The 20,866-nt window shown below is 37.2% G+C and overlaps 1 protein-coding gene and 1 non-coding gene across 2 annotated transcripts in view; one reads left to right on the top strand and one right to left on the bottom strand.

Moving 5' to 3' along the window:
* The window catches only part of CNTN6 (contactin 6), a 161,481-nt gene that overhangs the window by 10,498 nt on the left and 130,117 nt on the right, over positions 1–20,866 (bottom strand). The window contains exons 12-19 of the mRNA XM_063113413.1: positions 15,052–15,227; positions 14,567–14,684; positions 13,775–13,933; positions 13,466–13,615; positions 10,398–10,468; positions 1,805–2,039; positions 1,588–1,703; positions 344–530 (exon numbers count right to left, since the gene is read on the bottom strand). Coding sequence (XP_062969483.1) covers positions 344–530; positions 1,588–1,703; positions 1,805–2,039; positions 10,398–10,468; positions 13,466–13,615; positions 13,775–13,933; positions 14,567–14,684; positions 15,052–15,227 — 1,212 coding nt within the window. The remainder of the gene's footprint in view (positions 1–343; positions 531–1,587; positions 1,704–1,804; positions 2,040–10,397; positions 10,469–13,465; positions 13,616–13,774; positions 13,934–14,566; positions 14,685–15,051; positions 15,228–20,866) is intronic.
* On the top strand, positions 5,555–5,669 carry LOC134391427 (small nucleolar RNA SNORA24). The gene has a single exon (XR_010024967.1). It is a non-coding gene; the product is annotated as a small nucleolar RNA SNORA24 (small nucleolar RNA).

Here is a 20,866-nt window from a genome sequence, read left to right as displayed (position 1 = left end):
ATAGATGAGGCTACTGAGACTGAAAAATTAAATAACCCTTAAAGTTCCAAGGAGGGGAAGTTAATTTTTTAACTCCATTTTGGGGGACAACATGAAAGTCAGTATTTGTAAACATTACACTCTTTTGTCTTTCGTTTATGTACTCATAGTGCTTCCTCTTTTGGAATTCCTCTTTTGGTTGTTTCCAGAAGGTTACAACAATTAACCAAATATAAGGAACAATCCAACGAACCAAAAAACCAAGCAGTAAAATGATGAAGTGGGAGAATGAAACGGACATTGAGCAAAAAAATGTTTCTATTTACAGATGAATCTCATTCCCTGGAGTGTTGTATGTACTTACGAGACTTTTTGGTGGTGACATTGACTGGGGGGCTTGAGGGTCCTGTCCCAGCAGTGTTGTAAGCTCTCACAGAAGCAAAATAGACGGTATTTGCTTTCAGCCCTGTGATGTTTTTGGTTGTGACATTTCCGCTGACTCTAATTTTACCAATCATGGATTCTTTGGAGTCATCTGTCCAGTATAAGACCTGATCATTAAAAACAAAGAATAAGCAAGAACTTAGAATATATATGTGAAAAGAATGCATAGGATGCATTCCAAAGAAGTGATGTAGAAAAAAAATGCTATAAAAATTTAAAGAAAGACAACATCAGGGATTGATCAGAGAAGAGTCTGGAGAGAAGAGGAGAGTAGCAATGAGCTTTGAGAGATGAACAGGGTTCAGATAAGAGGTAAGACATGCGAGGCAGACAGGGCAAAGACACCTGTCATATGAGTAGAAATTTCTGTTTGTACCAGAGTACTAATGTGAAAAGGGAAAAAAAAGTACAAGCAAATATTAAAAATGTTTGGAATTATACATTTATTTTAACTCCAAAATAAAATGAACCATGTTATCCATTTTGTGAATCACTGGATTTGCAAGTTGAGGAACAATGAGCAATTAACTTACACTTGAAGGGTTCTCATCCCTTAACTTTGTGAGAATGAAGGCCTACAAAGGCAAATCGCATTTACAAGAGCAGATTTAGGAGAATCTAGGTTTTTTTTTCTTATCATTTAACTGTCTTTTCCAAGATGATTACATGTTTTCAAGTCATAGTCCAATTCACTGAGCAGGTTTCCCAGTGAAATTCTTCTACGGTTTTAGAACATTGAGGATTAGACTTTATTTCTCCCCAAGAAACAAAATGACTGCAATTTGAAGTAATTAAATAAGATAATCACCTGATTACTTGTTAAAAATTTTATTGTGGTAAGAACACTTGATATGTAATCCATCCTCTTAAATTTTAAGTGTACAATGAATTATTGTTGACTATAGCTGCAACGTTGTTCAGCAGATCTCTAGGACTTACTCATCTTACTTAACTGAAACTGTATGCCTTTTTAAAAGGATGATTTGTTAATTTGTTTGTTTAAGATCACCCAGAAAGAGCCCCATCCCCTAACTTTCTTATTTAGCTTTAGATAAATATGATTATACGCTGAGAACTAGGTTAGTAGTATAGGACTGTTGGACAGGAGCTATTGTGCAGTTAGCTGGCATGTTTGTAAAGGAAAGTGGAGTTAATGTGGATTACCTCATAGCCCAACACTCTTCCAGTATTTCTGTTCCAGGCAATAGCATTCCATGAAACCTCCATTTCAGAAGCAGAAAAACTCTGGATAGAAGTTCCCCTTGGGGCCAGTTGAGGTTCTACCATTCAGAGAAAGACATAGCAGAGTGGTTCATGGAAAATGGAATGCAAAATGTGCAGAGTCTCAAGGAAAACCATCCCAGAGCCACAGATAACTTACCATCTTCCCCTGAGTAGACAATGGACACAGTACTGAGGGGTCCTTCGCCTTTATCATTATATACACCCACTTTGACTTCAAAGGGAGAGAGAGTCATGATGCTTTCATTTCTGTACACAAACCTTGATGATTCCACAGACTCCACTCTTTCCTTGGTCCAGGTTGTAGAGCCAACTGGCCGGAACATTATGATATATCCAAATCCCTCTCCATTCTGTAGTTCTTCTGGAATTGGCTTGGGCAGAATGTGATCAGTCACTAAGTATTTGCAAACCTATTTTATTCAGCTATTATAATGTTCATTGATTATCTGGCATTTCTACTGCACAAACATAGGTATTTACCCTGCTTAATAAAGTATTAAAAAATAATTTTACTTGTAATGCCAATTAGGAAAATGATCCCAATTAAAGGTACTCAGATAAGTAGTTAAAGCTTTCAAACAGAAATATAAAAAAGGCTTTCCATAGTTATAGCCTTCTTTGATCATTCATAAATTGTAAAAATAAATGGTTTAGAAGATTGCAAGATTTTATGATTTAAGCTAAAATGTAATTTTGATACGAATTTGAAACTCAGCACAACATTAACTATTTCAAGGTTAGGTATGAATTCCTTTCACAAAACTTTAACAATTTCTTATAAAATGTGGTTTATATAATTATCCTGTAATAACATATGCTTTAAGACATAAAGTATTTCTCCAAAAAAGTATAAAATAAAGCACCTCCCAGGATTTTAGAAACATACATCATCATTAATAGTAACATCCGTGTGCATATTCCCCAACATAAAAAAATGCTAACTCTCAAAAAATTGCTAACTCTTGTGGAGATAAACTTCTATAAAATATATTTCAAATCTAAAATTAATAAAATTACAAAATAGAAATAGATACATGTTCTCTTAGAACTCTGCAGATATTAAAAATTATAAATAATCACATAAGCTAAGCAAATGAAAATAAACTGGTGCTTGCATTCAGACAAACATTCTACCAGACTACAAGAAACTTCTATCTAAAAATCAATGGAGTTTATCTGGTTTTTCCAAAGGAAAATGCTTTTCTTTTCTTTTGTTTTCTCAATATTTTGATAGAATAATAAAGGCACACCTGACAGGACATAATGTTCTGAGTTCCTCACGTCCACAACTCTATTTCTGAGATTCTCCTTACCCACAGTAGTTCACTTAACTGTGTTACATTATTCTGTCACTTGGACCACATCTGAATACTGAGTTATGAGCACTGAATCCAAAGGCACCATCTTGCTCAGGATCCATGAGGGGTTCTCATGTAGACTCTCTCCCCTCTATAGTAACTAACAGACCTAATCTATTCCTCCCACAGCGTCTGCATAGGAAACGTGAGGGATGGGCCATGGTACACACAGTGCAGGCAATAAATAGAAAACATGCAATGGTAGGGACCCTCAGGGAGTAGAAGTTGAAAGAAAACAGAAGCTGTAAATGAGAGAGAGGAGATAGAATTTAGCAGGTAGCCAGGAAGGAAATTGGAAGTAAAGGAAGTGAGACACAAGCATGAGGGGCTCTTTCGGGTGAGGCTGGATTACCAGGTGGCTGGCAGTCAAGTAGCGCTACCGAGCTCAGAACAGTGATGAACGATGTTCCGGCTCTTCATTTGACCTGCCTGCTTGGTCGCTGAGACTTTTCCCTGTCCTCATTACTTCCCACGCAGCTTTAAAATAAATCCCCATTAACCGAGATGACCTGAGCTGGTCTCTGTTTCTTGCCACATAGAACAGCCTAACAAATACGAAAAGTGGAAAGAGGAAGAAAAATACAGCTCCTGAAATCTGGGGAAAGAAAATGCATCCTTGTGTTAACGCTTCTCCTCTTTTTTACAGGGAGATCAAAATTGAAACAGTTGATTTTGAATGGTATAGGAGAGATTTATGAGAATTTAAGCTGCTTGCTCGAGCATTTGATCTGCTTTTGATGCTTCTTTGATCATACATTTAAATAAGATGCTTAGTTCATCCAAGGAAGCAGAGGACTTCTGTTTTTGTTTTTGTTAGTCAAGTATAATTAGTGTTTCTCATAGTGTTTCTTCAAGAAAGATCTGAGTCCAACGTGTTCAGTTTAGAGAAAGAAAAACACATTTAGATTCCTTATTTTTTTCTTCTCATATGGACAGAGAGTCGAATGATGGAGTGACAAATAGCTGTTTAAAATGACTGAAAGAGAATTTCTTCTTTAAATAGAGAAAGTATTCAATAGAATAAAGAAATTCAGGAATTCTATTGGGAGTGAAATCTATTAAAATTGATAAAGACTAATATAATTCTCAGTGATAGTGTCTGAAAGAACTAAATCTTTAGGATGGAACAAGGGTCAGCAAACTAGAGCGTTCTAGCCAAATCTGGCATGCAGCATGGTTTAAAAAAAAAAAAGATTTTTTTGGAACACAGCCACACCTGTTTGTTCATATGTGATATGTGGCTGCTTTCGAGCTACAATGGCAAAGTGAGAAATTGTAAAAGAGACCATGCGGCCAACAAGGCTGAATATTTTTACTTTTTGGCCCTTTACATAAAAAGTATACCAACTCCCAGTATAGGTATTTATTTCTCACTGTATAGTACTTTATCATGTATACCTAATTTTATAGCTGTATTTTATGTGAGACATTCATCACAAGCACCTTTAACTTAGGAGTATTGGAGAGTATACGTTATGATAAAATAATAAATAAAGTTGCCCTTAAAAAGAAATTAGTGGTTGCTACATTCCAATCGTTTGATATCACGTCTGGGTTATGAAAACAAAGCAAACGAAAACAAATAAACACAAAATGCACGTTACTGTAGCACTGGAGAAAACACAGAGAGGATATTTAGTTCAGGGAGATTATACCACAGTGTCCTTAAATGAACAGTAGTCTGGGATAACTAGTAAAGCTGTCATTCCTGAACCATACTGGTGGAATCTGGAGGAATTTAGAATGTTATCTGGGTCCCACATTGGTTTTGGAAGTCTATAGGGTACTATTTCATCCACAATAGCAGAGATTTTGGTGTGGAATGGTCTCTTTACACCCCAGTTATTTTGAAAAACATAGTTCACATATGCTACCATGTTTTCCCTCCTGACCTTCTTCCGGGCTGCGTTAAGACCATCCTGTCATCTAGAGCCCTGAGCATTCAGATATTTATTTTTGTACTCTTGTCTGCTTAGAACAAAGTAGCTACTCAATACAGTTCCTTAAACTGAAGGAGTGGCTACATGCACTCTGGTGGCTCAAACTAATGATGCATCTTCTCCTAAACATACAAAACTTATTCCTTAAAGAACTTTGGACAACAGAAGAATTTGGCTCAGTATCTGCGTGTATGTAATGGCAAATACCAATGATAAATGGAAAACTGCATTCATTAATTTAGTTTACGGAAGTATCTGCATATCTGAAAAAAGAAACCCACAGAAGAAATGACTTTAATTTTTAAAAATAGGGATCAGCAAACTTTCACTGCGGAGGACCAGATAATAAGTACTTTAAGCATCTTGGTCTCTTGCAAAAGTATGAAAGCAGCAATACACAGCACAAGAAAGAATGGGTATAGCAGCGGGTGGGTTTATTTACAGAAACAGGGAACAGGCCAGATTTGGCCCTTGGGCTATGGTTTTTGTTGCTTTAAAGAAAAAGAACAGTATAAATAATGAAAAGAGAGTGAAAACAGCACAAATCATGAAAAGACAGTTTTGGTTTTTGGGGTTGTTTTTTATCATCTCTATTTAAGATTATGTATAATCCTTCCTGGCCATAGATGAGCTTGTTCTTGTCTATTGGCAAAGCTGCCACCATTTAATTGGTATCAGATTCTGACTTTCAGAAGTGCTATTCCTCACAGTAAAACCTGGAGGGTGTCAGGTTATTGGGCAAACTTTTCTGAACAACTGTTCAAATGTTTCTAAGAAGCTGAACTCACTGTTCCAATGGGTGATAAAAAACACAAGGTATCAAGAAATCCGGAGTGATAATGAGTGAAGTCTTAATTCAACTTCCTGCGGTGGATCACCAAATTTTAAATCTTAGTTGGGGAAATGGGTGCTTCAAATAATGTTCTGGAAACAATCAGGGTACTATTCGGGTACCATTTGGTGTGATCAGTGTTCTGAATTTTGGCCAATCTAGTAGGTGTGTAGCGGTATTGTACACACGTTTTTAAATCTTTGGTGGTAATTTTCATACTCGATATAGGCCTGAATTTTTAAATTAATATTTAAGGTGCTTCCTTGTTAGAATTAAATGAAATGCTGGATTCATGTGGGAAATAAAGGATGATATATGTAGGATTTTCCCCCATATGTACAGACTATGCAAAAGTAATTGTATACTAAACTTTAGGAATTTCTGACCATGAAAGAGAAAAATATAAGTTATGAAATCAGGCAAAATTCCCTGTGCACTATAAGGAAAATAAATGCTTACATGGTCTCTGAAGAATATTGAAACCTAAATAACCTTCTCACCATTAAACAAAAGCATTTCTCTTGTAGAATCACTTGAGAGTCAAGGGTTTTGTGGTGTCTGGAGGAGCAGGAATAGTATGATTAATTTACTTCTTAAGGCAGATACACAAGGACTCTTGCCCACCCTGAGTATTCCGATTGCATGGACAAGTGAAATTTAAATTTAAGACAAAGTAAGAGAACCTGAAGTGAGAGCCCTGTTTTCAAATGCTTCTCTGCCTAGTGATAGCCCATTTCTAAGCCTCAGTTTTCTTATCTGGAAGTGGTGTTACTTACCTCCTAGAATTGTTGTGAGGACTGAATGACATGGAAGTCTTGGTGCAGCCCCCAAAACCCTGTAAATGCTCGACAGACATGGCTTCCATCTCTCTCAGGCCTCTGAGAGTTCCAGCGCTCTCAGTACACAGCCATTCATCCAGCAAGGACTTATGAAGGCAGACAACAGTCCAGGCACTGTGCTAGTCCCATAATGTCCACATGAAACAAGACGTCCAGCAAAGAGGATGACATTAAGAGAAGCTGCACCTGGTTTCTGACTCTGTCATTTACAACCTTAAGTAAAAAACATCTCTGTGTCCCAGTTTCCTCTCATATAAAGAGGGTTTAATAAAACCCCCACCTTTCATTTTCTCTCTCCTTCTCTCTCTCTCTCTCTTTCTCTTATGGAATTGTGCAAGGAGTAAGCCAGATGCAGTGAATTACTATTATTCTACAACAGGGTTTCCCAACTATGTTATTACTAACATTTAGGACCAGTCAATTCCTCGTTGTGGAGTCTCTCCTGTGCATTGTGGGATGGTTAGCACTGTCCCTGGCCTCTACCCAGCTGCCTTCCCCATCTCATCTCAGTTATAACAATAAAACATGCTCAGAAACACTGTTAAACATCCCCTGAGGATGGAATCACCCCTGCTCCCTGTCCCACCTGAGAAATACTCTTCAATGAATGAGATGTGTTGATTTTAATTAAAGAATCCACAGCCATGAAGTTGTTAGGTGTATTATTAACATTTCCAAGTAAGTAGATGTTTTCACAGTATGAAAGTTACCACCAAAGATTTAAAAACATATATACAATACCACCACACACCTACTAGAATGGCCAAAATTCAGAACACTGGTCACACCAAATGCTGGCGAGGATGTGGAGCAACAAGAACTGTTATCAATTGCTGATGAGAATGCAAAATGGCAGAGCCACTTTGGAAGACAGTTTGGTGGTTTCTTACAAAATTAAATGTACTCTTGCCATTTGATCCAACAATCACACTCCTCAGTATTTACCCAAATGAACTGAAAACTTAGGTCCACACAACAACCTGCACACAGATGTTTATGACAGCTTTATTCATAATTGCCAAAACTGGAAAGCAAACAAGATACCCTTCAATAGGCAAATGGATAAACTGTGGTACATCCAGACAATACAATATTATTAAAAAAAGGAAGAAAGCAAGCCATGAAAAGAGGTGGAGGAAACTTGAATGCATGTTACTAAGTGAAAGAAGCCAATCTGATAAGTCTATAGTAATATATTATTCCAACTATATCACATCCTAGAAAAGGCAAAACTATGGAGAGTGAAAAGATCATTGATTGCCAGGAGTTAGGGGGGAGGGACAGATAAATAAGCAGAGCACAGAGGATTTTTAGGGCAGTGAAACTACTCTGCATGATATTATAAAGGTGGATTCATGTCATTGTACATTTGTCCAACCTATGGAATGTACAACGCCAAGAGCAGACTCTATGAAAACTATGGACTCCAGGAAATAGTGATGGGTCAATGCAGGTTCATCAGTTGTAGCAGAGGCAACACTTTGGTGTAGGATGATGGTAATGGGGGAGGCTGTGCATGTGTGGGGTCAGGGGACATATGGAATATCTGTGTATCTTTCTCTCGATTTTGCTGTGACCTTAATTAAAACAGTTGTTTTTAAAAAGTCTTTAAAAACAAAACCAAAAAACATTGTGTGTGTGTGTGCGTGCACGCACGCACACACACACACACACACACAATGAAACAGGGCTCTTTTATCCATTTCAGCTGAGGCCCAAAACTGATAACAAAGGTGTTAAATGCATTCATTCTAAAGAGAGACCTCGAACCATTTATGTAAAGGGCTGCTTAGAAAAACTTAGCTTATCCCCCATGTCAAATGTATATGAAGAGAATCTTTGTTTGTTTAGGGAGAGATTAATACAAAAAGAGTTTGAGGGAGCTGAAGAAAAAGCTGTGCATTCCTACCCCTCTGCAAAGGGAAGTGAACAGCCTTCTTCCTCTGCTACGTAGCAGTGTAAAGACTTCAGAAAGGACCACATGGTATGTATATTCTGAAATTTGGCGAATGCATGTTCTTTTAATGTCGGGTCTTAAAAACTAATGCCACCTTAAGTGACATTACAAGTGGCGCCATTATGGGCCCACAAGGGTGTATTAATGTGGCAGCCTAAGACGTGCCGGGAGGAAGTAGGGTGGGGGTGTCTGCGGGAACCTTGCCTTAGCTCTTATTGGCCAAATACGCGCTTCCCCGCTCGTGGTTGCAATAGCTAGGCATTGAGACAGGATGCATGCTTTCTTGACCTTTAAGCTGATAAGATTATGTAAAAAAACCTCCCTTCCCCATTTGCCTTTAAAAGCAAGTGCTTGTGTGATAATAAATGGAACTGCTGGACAGAACCCCTCCGCGTCTGAGTGTCCTTTGACCAGGCTGGTTTGGGGCCGGCGGTGTGCTCACCTCTCTTCACGGCTCTCTTCCCCCGTCTCCTTCCAAAGGGAACAGGAGGGAAAGAGAAATCCCGGGCCATTAGCTCGCCCACCGAAAGGAACGAGGCTAGGGCTGTTCGGGTCGGCCAGCGGTGGACCCGACATTTTAACAAACACCTGAGAAGTCTAGCATGGAGAAAGATCTGCACAGCCTGTGGTGGCAGAGTGAAGAGAAACACTAATGGGCATGCATTGCCCTTCCATAAACAGAAGCAAAGGTGTGGATTTGCTGACAGCAAGTGTGGAACCCATGCAAGGGAGTTGTCCGTGACCAGCCTTGACAGGGACACTATCCACAAAGACCACCTAGAGGAGAGAATCTTCATGGGAAGAGTCTGCACATGGACCATCAGAATCCAGGAACTGAGGAGACTTCAGCAGCCAGTTGAGCCTGTACCAAGGAATTGTAACTGGAACTCCCAGCAGGGGATCTCCCAGAGACCACCCCCCACCTCCCCAAACCAAAACCCAAACCAAAACAAAACAAAAACACTACCCTATGAAATACCAGAATCAGGCCATTTGCCATACCTGGAGTATAACAAAGCCAAATTACAAATGTACCAGCAATCAGGACCTTTTTTGCTTCTTTCCTCTCCTCCGAAACCCAACCCTCTACAACTCGGGAGAAGCGTAACAGTGAGTGGGGAGGAAGAAAAAAAGAGAAAAATGGAGAAAATGTAAAGAACTGATGATACATTTTCTTTACACTATAGAATTTCTAGGCTGGGGCAGGCCTGAGCTACTGGAAATGAGAAATGTTATGTTGGTTGAAAGTTTAAAGTTTATGACAGGAAGCCAGACTTAAATATTTAAAAAGTATAGAAAGGAATCTCTGTGTTAATATTTGAGAATAATGATCAGAAAAGCTGTTCCATGGGCCTAAGCCTTCATGTAGATGCTCTAAGCCTTCATGTAGATGCTCTAAGCCTTCATGTAGTTGCAGGGAGGAACAAGCTCAGGACAACTGTCTTTTGCCTGCACTCTGTTGAGTCCACCTCATTCACAGTACAGCATTTCCACAGGTAAACAAAACAATGCCTAACTCATCAAGTAAACATGAAAATGCTAGCTCACACTCAACAGGTGTTGAAGTTGTTTTTCATATATTTGGGAGAAAATTGTGCTGGGTTCGTCATACTCTCTCAATTTAGTAGAAACAAGAAAAGTTTCTAATACCTCCTACTAAATAATTCATCATCAGGATGTTGTGATTTTATGCCTTATATTTGTATATATTCTCAATAATGATCAAATAAATTTTTGTTGTTGTTTCTTCCTGGCCATCTAAATCTTTTTCCTTCAAAATAACTCAGTTGGGCAGAAAATTACCTCCCACGTAATGATGAGCTCAGACCGACTTCCTCCCCCTCCGTTGATGTTTACTGGTGCCACGACGGGGACTAAAAGCAACCAAGAGAAATGTGAGATAGCAATTATTAAAGTACATCTTCATCGAGTAGAAATTCGTTTTTGGATTTCACCTTTCAAAATCTCATGCAGGCACATTGTGAGAGAGTTGCATTTTTAATGAACATAGATTACGTTTACACATATCCAAATTTCTAAGAGAGGGGACACAGTTGTGTTTGATACATGAGCACCCTGGCTCCAAATTAATTAAAAATTGAGTAACATCGGGTATTTGACATTATTATGCATCATCTACTAATTGGCAAAATGATGTTCCATTCAGATGGCAACCGTGACATTGCTGATTTAGTGCCTAATTATATACAGTTGTGCTGTAAACAAGTTACTGAGGCAGTAAATGCATTCATTATTTTTTTTTCAATAAACAAACTAAAATAGTTTTTCTCTTTATTAGTCATCAGGATATTTTTAACATTTAAAATCAAATTCTTAAAAATACGTAAATAAATAAATTCTCATTTAAAAACACGTTTGAATGTCAAATCTCTTAGGAGAGAACAAGAGGCACTTTTCTTTTTAACTTTTTACTTACAAAGTTAGATTTTTCCCTGTCAAGAATGTGATTATGGGGAGGGAAGGTCCCTCTGTCTATCTCTTGGATTGAAAGTTCTGTGGAGAAATATTCAGAAACCAATAAATTTGATAAATTAGAAAAAAGATATGCCCTTCAACTATACCCTTGTGAAGACTAGTAAACTGAATAACATATTCAAGGTAAATTGTAAAGCTGATAACAGTTGTGACTGTGTGGGGGGTATTACAGTATATCATCAGAATGAGGATCTACTTTATACATGGAGAAATATTAAAAAGCATTATTTTTCTTGACATAATGGTAAAAGTATCCTAAATCTGGGATAATGGATAAATCTTCAGGCTATACTTTTAAAATGTTGAAGTATATGAAATTGTCTATATTGGACCATTTTTGGCCAATATTCAGAGATGGGGGTGGGAGACTTGGATATGGTTGAGGACTAGCAGGCAGGGACTGAAATACGTAAGGTTTGACTGCTCAGCCCCAATATTTTCCCACCATAGAGACCCTCTGAATAAGTCTAGATTACTTATTTTATTTATTCCCATTTCATACAGATGTTTAACTTTATAAACAACAATGATATAATAATCTGATTGTTCAGTCAGATATACATTTTCATACTCAAATTTACCCTTAAGTTTGTCTGTTTAAGCTTCATAATTAAAAAAAAAAAAGATCACTGGAACCTAAACCCTAGTTTCCAAGTCTTCTAATGCCTTTGGTCAAAAGCAACATGAATCAGAATAGATATTACATAGTTTATGGGTTTATCATATTTGACAGCAAATGATGACATTATTTCAGGACCTTTGCATAGTTTAGCTATGTAAGGGGAAATGTTTTAAGTTATAGTTTGATTTACTCTCTACGAAGTTTCCAATATTCTGAAAAACTGTTTCCTTTTTTTATTCAGTTATCAAATTAACTGTACTTTAACCTAGAGCCATATTAAGAAGTTAGTCTTTGATGATACAGAGAGAGAGAGAGAAAGGGAGAGAGAGAGAAAGGGAGAGAGAGAATGGGAGAGGAACTTTAGTTAGATAGAGAGAGAGAGAGAGAGAGAGAGAGAGAGAGAGAGAGAGAGACAGACAGACAGACAGACAGAGAGACTTCTGTAGTTTGGAGTCTTGGAGAAATCAGTATGAATACTACCAAGTCTCATTATGCTACTGAAAAAGAGAGTGTTAATGGTTAGTAGAAAGTGTCACACAAATTTTACTGTAAAAACCTCAGAGTTAGGTTTAACCATGCCCAAAGCTACTGAAATATAAATCAGCTGTAAACAACCTGCAACTTGAGCTATTATCCAGAGTTATAGGCCACACCTGGAGATTCTGATCCAGTGGGTCTAGGGTAGGGCCTGGGAATTTCTATATTTACACACTTTCTTTGGCTAGTCATCTAGACTAAGACCCACTGTTCTGGAGATACTGAGTGTAGAAGCCAGAAGGTCTGGGTTCAAATTCTGCCTCTGTCAGAAACAAATAGCTACCATATTGGTTTTTATCTTCTTCCTCTGTAAAGAAAGGAATTTCTTCTCAGCGCTGAACTTCTAGCATGAATTAATTTGATGATATCTCTGTCAAATATGTTTGTTTCTGGCCCCAACCCTATGATATAAATATAGCATTATCTCTAGTTTAAAAATTGATTTATTGATATCTTGACAGTTGTGCATACTTTGTTGAGGTAGTCTATGTTTGTTAAACCAAACCAGCAACAACGAAGTGATCCTTCATTTATGTGACTGAATAAGAACGTGAACTTTGTGAAAGTGAGTACAGCAAGCAGATCAAACTTGACGCTGGGTGTGAAAGTTTGAGTGGAACAAAGAGGTTCCACTGAAAAGAGTTTAAGAAGTCTTGATTTCTGAGCCAAGCTCCACTTGTGTTCTGCTGTTCAGTGAACCAATTGATGCTCATTTAGTGCTTCTCTTAAATGAGTTTAGGATTTACCTTATTGGCATGGGTTAGAATTTATACTACTGCTCAGTGAAGCTGCAGCTGGGTCAGAGTTGAAAAATAGATGAAAATGAATGGCTGACTGCACCAACAGAGCTTTAATTAATTCTTGGCTACAACATTTTAATGAAACAAATGAAACAAACAGTAACTCATTTGCATCTACAAATCTAAAGGTTCTCTATTGGATTTTGTATAGAAAATAAATGAGATGCAGAGACAGCCTCTGAAAAACTCTTATTTTGACATGATCACTCAAAGGTAATCATCTCTTATGGAGCCTACTGTTCAGGAGAAATACATCTTGCCTTGTGCACATAAAAATGTGAAAATCAGAGCTACTGGTTCACTGCCTCTGATTTTGAGCCCCAAATGCTACAAGACCCATAAAAATACTTCTTGTTTCCCTTAAGAACTTTAATATAAAGGATCTTCCACATTTTTAGAAGATATTAATTCCTCACCTGATGCTTTAGTTCTTAACAATTCAGATGGTTTGCTTGGTTCTCCAATCCCAATGCTGTTCCCGGCAACAACACGAAATTCATATTCTACCCAAGGACTCAAACCAACCACTGTTGCGTTGTACGTCTTACCATTGAGAATTTCTGGAACTAAAAAGAATGAGATATTCTTGGCACCTATATTGGCACTAGTCAAAAGCAAATGATTGTACAAAATTATATTATTATTAAATTACATTTATTAAAAGTTATTAAATAAAAATTTATATTATTATTAGAAAATTACATAAAAGCACTTGTCTTGCATACCTGTAGCAACAGCCTGCCAACCCACAGAAAATGGTGTCCGAGTCTGAATGGTAAATATTTGAATTGGACTGTTATTATCTGGGCCTGGTCTCCAGCTTATTTGGGAAGTAGTATTGGAAATGTGTTCCACTCTCACATCCTCTGGGGGACCTGGTGGACCTTGAAAAAGATGTTTTATGATGACTATATTGGAGATTATTAGATTAATTGATTTGTGATGAGAATGGTTTATTTTTACCTTTTGTGCTTAGAAAATGAAATATTCATCATGTATTTGTAGCACATAATTATAGATAAAGTCCTATTAATTTGGCTTACATGGTAAGACTAATTTAGAAATGCTTCCTTTGGAGATTAAAAAATGCCATCATGAGATGGTTGAATAACATCTGATAGAGAACTAATCCAAAAATTGAGGAATATTCTCTTTAATTTCTCTGTCAAAATGTAACTTAAGTAAATGTAACTAATATGGAGAACTAAGGAACATGTGGACTTGGTCCTGTTCTGATAAGAATGATTTATTATAAATAGAAGGCATGTCTAAGTTTTAGGAACTGACATTGCTTGCTGAGTCTGATCATTCATTGTGAGTAGACAAAACTTATTCAATTCAGTGTCCATATTCATACTATCTATACCCTGGAGTCTTGAAGTTTAGAAAATAAAAAATCTATGTGATTTTATCTTACTTCCTTATTATAATCTGGTTCCTCAAAGATCTGCTATATAGATACCAACATTTTTTGGCTGTGAATAAATGGTAATTACTGTTTGACCATTTATGCTTACCTCTAACAATGATATCAGCTACAGCGGATAAACTTTCTAGAGTTGTTTGCACTGTGCATAAATATTTTCCTGAATGATTTAACTGAATATTCCTTATCATCAAATCCCCAATAGATTCCTGCAGATAGAATGGGGGAAAAACGTTAAAAATATAACTACATACAGCAGGTCCCATTTTGTTTTTTTTTACAGCTGGATAAATATTAAGTATAAGACAGCTCTGAAATTAGGAGATGTACTAGTATCATTGTAGTTTCTTATATTGGATACTTTCTATTACCCCTTTATTATAATTGCATCTAGAAGACAAGCATATCTACAAAAGATATAAAACAAAATAAAGCAAAACAAAAACAGATGCAGCTTCATAAACAGGCAATGATTATCCATGCAAATAAAGATGGAAGAATAATTATGAAAGACTGTGATTCATGTAAAAAAAACTTGATTAATTTATTAAGCACTTAAAAATTTCAGCAACTTACTCCTCCAATCCTTTCAAAATGAGCCACTCCTTTTTTTAAGTCTATGACATCTCCATTGAAAGACCATACAAAGACAACTTCAATGGAGGGGTCATGGGACACCTGGCATGGTAGGACTATACTCTCGCCAACTGTAACATCCATTTTGGAAGGAGGGATGGTAATGACAGTCCTCTCTGTTGAGAAAAAATATTGTTTTTTAAAAAGCTTATAAAGTGCTAGCATATGGATACAAAACACTTATTTTTTTAATGGTTTTGCAATCATTCAAAATTGTGTAAATGCAATTTGGAGTACTACTATATTCAGTATGAAAAATTCTTTTCCCTTTTTCCAAATATCTTGTTCCTTATCATTAATGTAGATTATTACTTGTAATAAAATTAAAGACATAGTTTCATTTATGCTTTGTACAGAAATAGTTTACAGAAAACTTTAGACCTCAAACGATGGCATTTCATACATAAAGAATGCATCACACTATTTTTGTTATCTTTTTATTCTAAAATTTCAGTCATAACATTATAGTTGACACACTGGTTACAGCTCTAAATAGTATAAATACTATGAGACAAAATATGCCCCCAAAATTATAACCACCATAGTTTGTATAGAGATTTATAATCAATATGCTTTCATTTAAGAGTATGAATGTAATGTATTTATTTTATTTCTGACATAGCTGATAATTTTCTGTTTTAGCTAAAGATGCAATATAAATAGGAAAGGTGGAAGTTTTTTTTTAAATCCAGATTTTGCAATGTTAGAATTATGCATGTACCATAAATACCTTCCTTCTAGAAATAGCAGTCTGATTGTCAACCCTTGTTCGATGAGTCCTAGCATTTCATTGATCAAAATTTCAAAGGACAATTCTTTTTTTTTTTTTTTAAAGATGACCAGTAAGGGGTTCTTAACCCTTGACTTGGTGTTGTCAGCACCACGGTCACCCAGTGAGCTGACCGGCCATCCCTATATGGATCCGAACCCGCGGCCTTGGTGTTATCAGCACCACACTCTCCTGAGTGAGCCACGGGCCGGCCCTCAAAGGACAATTCTAAGAGTGTTTCAGCATACTTGAAAGTCCTGTTTTATTCTGATTAAAAGAGACTTACAATGATAGATCATTTTTGAGTACTTTTTTATAATAAAGTAAATAGTTTTGATTACAGAGTGTTGAGAATTGACCGAAATGGTAACCCAGTATCCACAAAGGAGCCCTAGACATATATTTGAATTTAGATATGCACCATCTTACCAAGAATAAAATATGTTTTTAAGAGACTTACATGTAAGAACGAGGGTTTGGGGCAAATTATCATAAAAAAATATTGTACATGAAGAAGTTTCAAAGCAGTCAAATGACGACCATGGAGAATCTTTGTCTCCACAGGTCATTCATAAGATAAACTTAAGCCCTCCAAAAGATGAACTAAAAGTTTCATTTTTTTCCGGCTTCTTCACGCTGATCAAGAAATCAAACCAGCACTGAGATTGTATTCATATGTTCAGATGGATTAGTGTTGACACTGCATTTTACCAACAGAATTTTTAATTATTATTCAGATATTTTAAAAATTTTAATTGTTTCCTTAATAAAGATTTGGGAGTGGAAAGTAGGAAGTAATAATCTTGGCTTTTAAGGTTCATAATGATAGAAGTGCCATGGAAAAATAAAAGCATATATTATGTCTCTGAATATACTAGAGAAAACCTAACTCAATTTACATCAGATATGTCATAATGTTTTCATTTATAAAATATACTTTCTTCCTTTTTATATTAGATGCATACACTTTTTCTTCTAATAATTTCTAGGGAGAAGTTTGAAGAATGGTTTGGTGGACTGCATCCTTTCTTAATTCAAAGTCTTCTTTACATTTCTCCCCCTAAATAAGGGTAAATGATATCCAGGGTTTCAAGAAAACCCTTTAGGACTAGAGAAATATTTTCTTCTTATAATTTCCCTGAAAAAAATAATCACTAATGTCTTATTTACATATTTGGGAGGATGAGTTGGCTAATTGGATGTGTTGGTAGAGCAAAACTGCCCTGATTGAAAGTTTAAGATCATGCAATTAAAGTAATTTTCAAACATTAAAAATGACAACCACTCCTTCCAGTTATGACACCACACGGTGGCAAAATTAGGCAAATTGCTCCCTATATACATAGTCCATTGGTAGTACAGTAATCATGACTAAAACTTCATTAATCAGAAATGTTTGTATTATAATTTATAATGGTTATATTTTCACTAGTTAATTCATTTACAACTAATATTTGCTGAGCACCTACCATATGTCCAGCCTTCTGCTAAGTAGTTGAGATACAGTGGTGAAGGAGATGGGAAAAAACAAGTCAAATAAAAAAGATACAGTGTGTGCCTTTACATGTGAGTCTACCGTGGGGGCTGGCATTGATCATCATATTAATTAATATACAGACTAACTGTGATAAGTGCTGTATGTTACAAGTAAGCGATTCTACTAAAATGTATAACAAGGGATCAGTTTATTGAGAAAGAACTGTTTTAGCTGAGAAGTAAAAGCAAGTAGGATTTAGATCAAGGTAACAGGTAGGGAGAGGCAACTATATTCCCTATGCAGGTAAAAGCATTTACAAGGGATATGTATGAAGAAGAAACATGGTTGATAAAAGCAAGACAGCATTTTGCTGGAAAGCCTAATATTAGAAAGACAGTAATACAGGCACAATTCTGAGAAGCTGAAGATGGACGATAGCTGTAACCAAGACATAAGCCACAGATGTCTTTAAGGCCAGCTACATAATTTGTGGTTCCCAGGTTCCCAGTGCAAAATGAAAATGTGGGATGCATCATTCAAAAAAAACAGGAAATAAAGTCTCATTAAAAGTATTAAATATAAAGCTTTTTCTTTATTTCCTCACTCTTTCTTTTTCTTTCTTCTTTCTTTCTTTCTTTCTTTCTTTCTTTCTTTCTTTCTTTCTTTCTTTCTTTCTTTCTTTCTTTCTTTCATTCTTTCTTCCTTTTAACATTTTTATTGAATCAAAATTGATTATATATATTTTGGGGGTTCAACATTGAGATATGTTGATCAAATCAATATTACTAGCGTATATATTGTTATAAATTGTAATTATTCTTTATCCCCTTGTCCAATCTCTCCCCATCCTCCTTTCCCTCCCCCCTCCCCCCTCTAATTACCCTAGATTTCTTCTCTCCTTCTGAAAGAGTGATGGTTACTCTGTTGATTTGTTGCATAGATGATCTGTCCAGTACCATGAAAGGTATGATCAGGTCCCCCAATATTATCATAGAGCAGATGCTTCTTCTGTCTCTCTGAAATGGGCTTTGTGGAGAGAGACATCCTCTTCTTTTCTTTATCTCTGCTGGTGACTCTCCTTGTGTCAATGCACTCCACTGGTTGGTGGGCCATCTGCATGGTGGTTGTGGCATCTAGCTGCTTTTGCAGCAGCCATGGTTATTAAGGTGGCTGTGATAGGCCATCCACATGGAGGTGATGTTTTTGGCATGCTCCTTGGTACTGGTGGTGTGCCTGGTTGTGGAGAGTGTCTGGTCCCTGGCTCCATGCCTTGGGTCCCCAGGTGGGCCCCAAGGTGCTGGCACAGTGTGGCTGGTTGTGGGAGGGGTTCCAGTCCCCAGATCCATGCCCCAGGCCCCTGGGTGGGGTACCAAGGTGCTCGCAGTGTGCTTGGTTGTGAGAAGGGGGTCTGGTCCCTAGCTCCATGCTCTGGACCCTTGGGTGGGCCCCCGAGTTGCTGGCAGTGGGTCTGGTTGTGGGCAGGAGTCTGTTCCTCAGATCTATGCCCCAGACCCATGCCCCAGACCCCTGGGAAGGGCACTCAAGCACTGGTGGTGTGCTTGGTTGTGGGAGGAGGTTCCGGTCTCTGGCTCCATTCCCCAGGTTCCTGGGTGGGCCCCAAGGCACTGGTGTGGTGTGCCTGGTTGTGGGAAGGGGGTCCAGTCCCCTTCTCTATGCCTTGAGTCCTCTTTATAATATTTTATTACTTTTAAAATGTAATGGGCTAATACTAAATTACAAAATACATACACTGTGTCATAATTTTAAATAATACAATACAGCATACTTTAAAAAGTTCATGGAAAGATTCATATTTTATTACTTCTATTTTGCCACGAACTTTTTGAAGTACCCACATAAATAATAATAGTTTATTGAGGCTATATCTTGACTGATTATTAGATTTTCTCACTTGCTTTCTCACAAGTTTATTAGGTTATTAGAAATTATATTTTTAGCAATTTCATTTTCAATTGATATAATTGCAAGTGACATCGGTCCTCCTGGTAAACACAAGGTCACAAATACTTTTTGATATGTTTTTATTTTGCGAAGGATCTTTCTGCCAATGTAACTTTTTGGAAACTTTAAGAGTATTTTGTAGACTTTGACAACATTAGTATAAATTTCTAATAAATTACTTTGAAGTATAAATTCTAGAACACTTAGAACTGATGATTTTCATGAAACAATTGTTTTTTCTAAAAAGATTTAACTCTTAATACAGATCCATTTTGTGTAAGCATAAGTATACTTTAAAATGTAAATAATACAATAGAACTTTAATGTTTTCTCTGATATATGCTGTAACTTGTGGAGGTTGTACAAGAAACTGAAAGTGGCTTCATGATTTGTATATAATTCAAAATACTTGTTTATGTATTCCATCGCTGTCTTCAATTACAACGAAAAATTTAATAATTAGTTCTCCCTGAGCATCACACAAAAAAGTGTTCTTATCCATTGAATGAAATCTTTACACTTAATTTCTATTTATAAGCCTGAGGATTTAACTTTGTAATGTTGTAAAAAATTTTCAAAATCATTCATTTTAAACTCTGAAGGATTTGAATAACTCTGTGATATGGCTTTTTGCAATGTCCACATGTGTGCTTTCATTTCATATAATTTACTGACAAAGTTTATTGCCTGGGCACTAACAGTCCCCATCCTCTGGCGCTCGGGCTGGAGTTAATATTTCTGCAAACGCCACAGGGAGAGCCTCTGGGGACAGATGGGCAAGCTGGCCTCCCACCTTGGATCCTAGTGCTGACTGCTTTTGAGGTTCCTCCTCCTGCAGCCTTCGCTGCCATCCTGCCGCCATCACCTCCATCTGTCTGGGCCCAGATGCTGATGTGCCAACCCCCTCAGGGCCCCAGCACTCCTGCCTGCGAGGAGGCAAGTGCATGCAGCCCTGCACACCGCACCAACTTTATGCGTACACGCAGCCCGCTGGGGCCTCAGGCCTGAGCCCATGTGAGCATGGGCTGTGGCTGCTATGCCCTAAGTAATCCTGTGCACGTGCTGCCACTCAGCAAATCTCCTGCTCATGCTAATGCTCCACCATCACATTAACCCTCACTTACAAAACACGAGTGCAGAGATAAAATGATTAAGAATTTCAAGACAGTGACGACAGCAGAATATTAAACAAAGCAGAAACATTCCTCAGCATGGGGCCCTGTGTGATTGGATTGCATGTCCAGGAAACTGGCCCTGGATGTCATGTGAAGAAATGAATTCTTTCATAGAAGTAGTGAGTAGAATGGTGCTTATGAGAGTCTGCAGGGCTGGAGGGATGGAGAATGGGAAGATGATGTTCAAAGGGTACAAAGTTTCATTTAGACAGGAGAAGTAAGTGTTAGAGATCTACTGCACAGCAGGGTGACTTTGGTTAGTAAAATGTGTTTCACACATTTTCACACAATATTATCATCACAAAAAAATAAGTATGTTAGGTGATTAATTCGTTAATTAGCTTGATTTACTCATTCCACATTGTAAACATA

The sequence above is a fragment of the Cynocephalus volans genome, chromosome 11 (genome assembly GCF_027409185.1).
Source record: "Cynocephalus volans isolate mCynVol1 chromosome 11, mCynVol1.pri, whole genome shotgun sequence".
NCBI lineage: Eukaryota > Metazoa > Chordata > Mammalia > Dermoptera > Cynocephalidae > Cynocephalus > Cynocephalus volans.
Note: the sequence above shows the minus strand (reverse complement) of the source record. Positions and strands in the feature narration are given on the sequence as shown.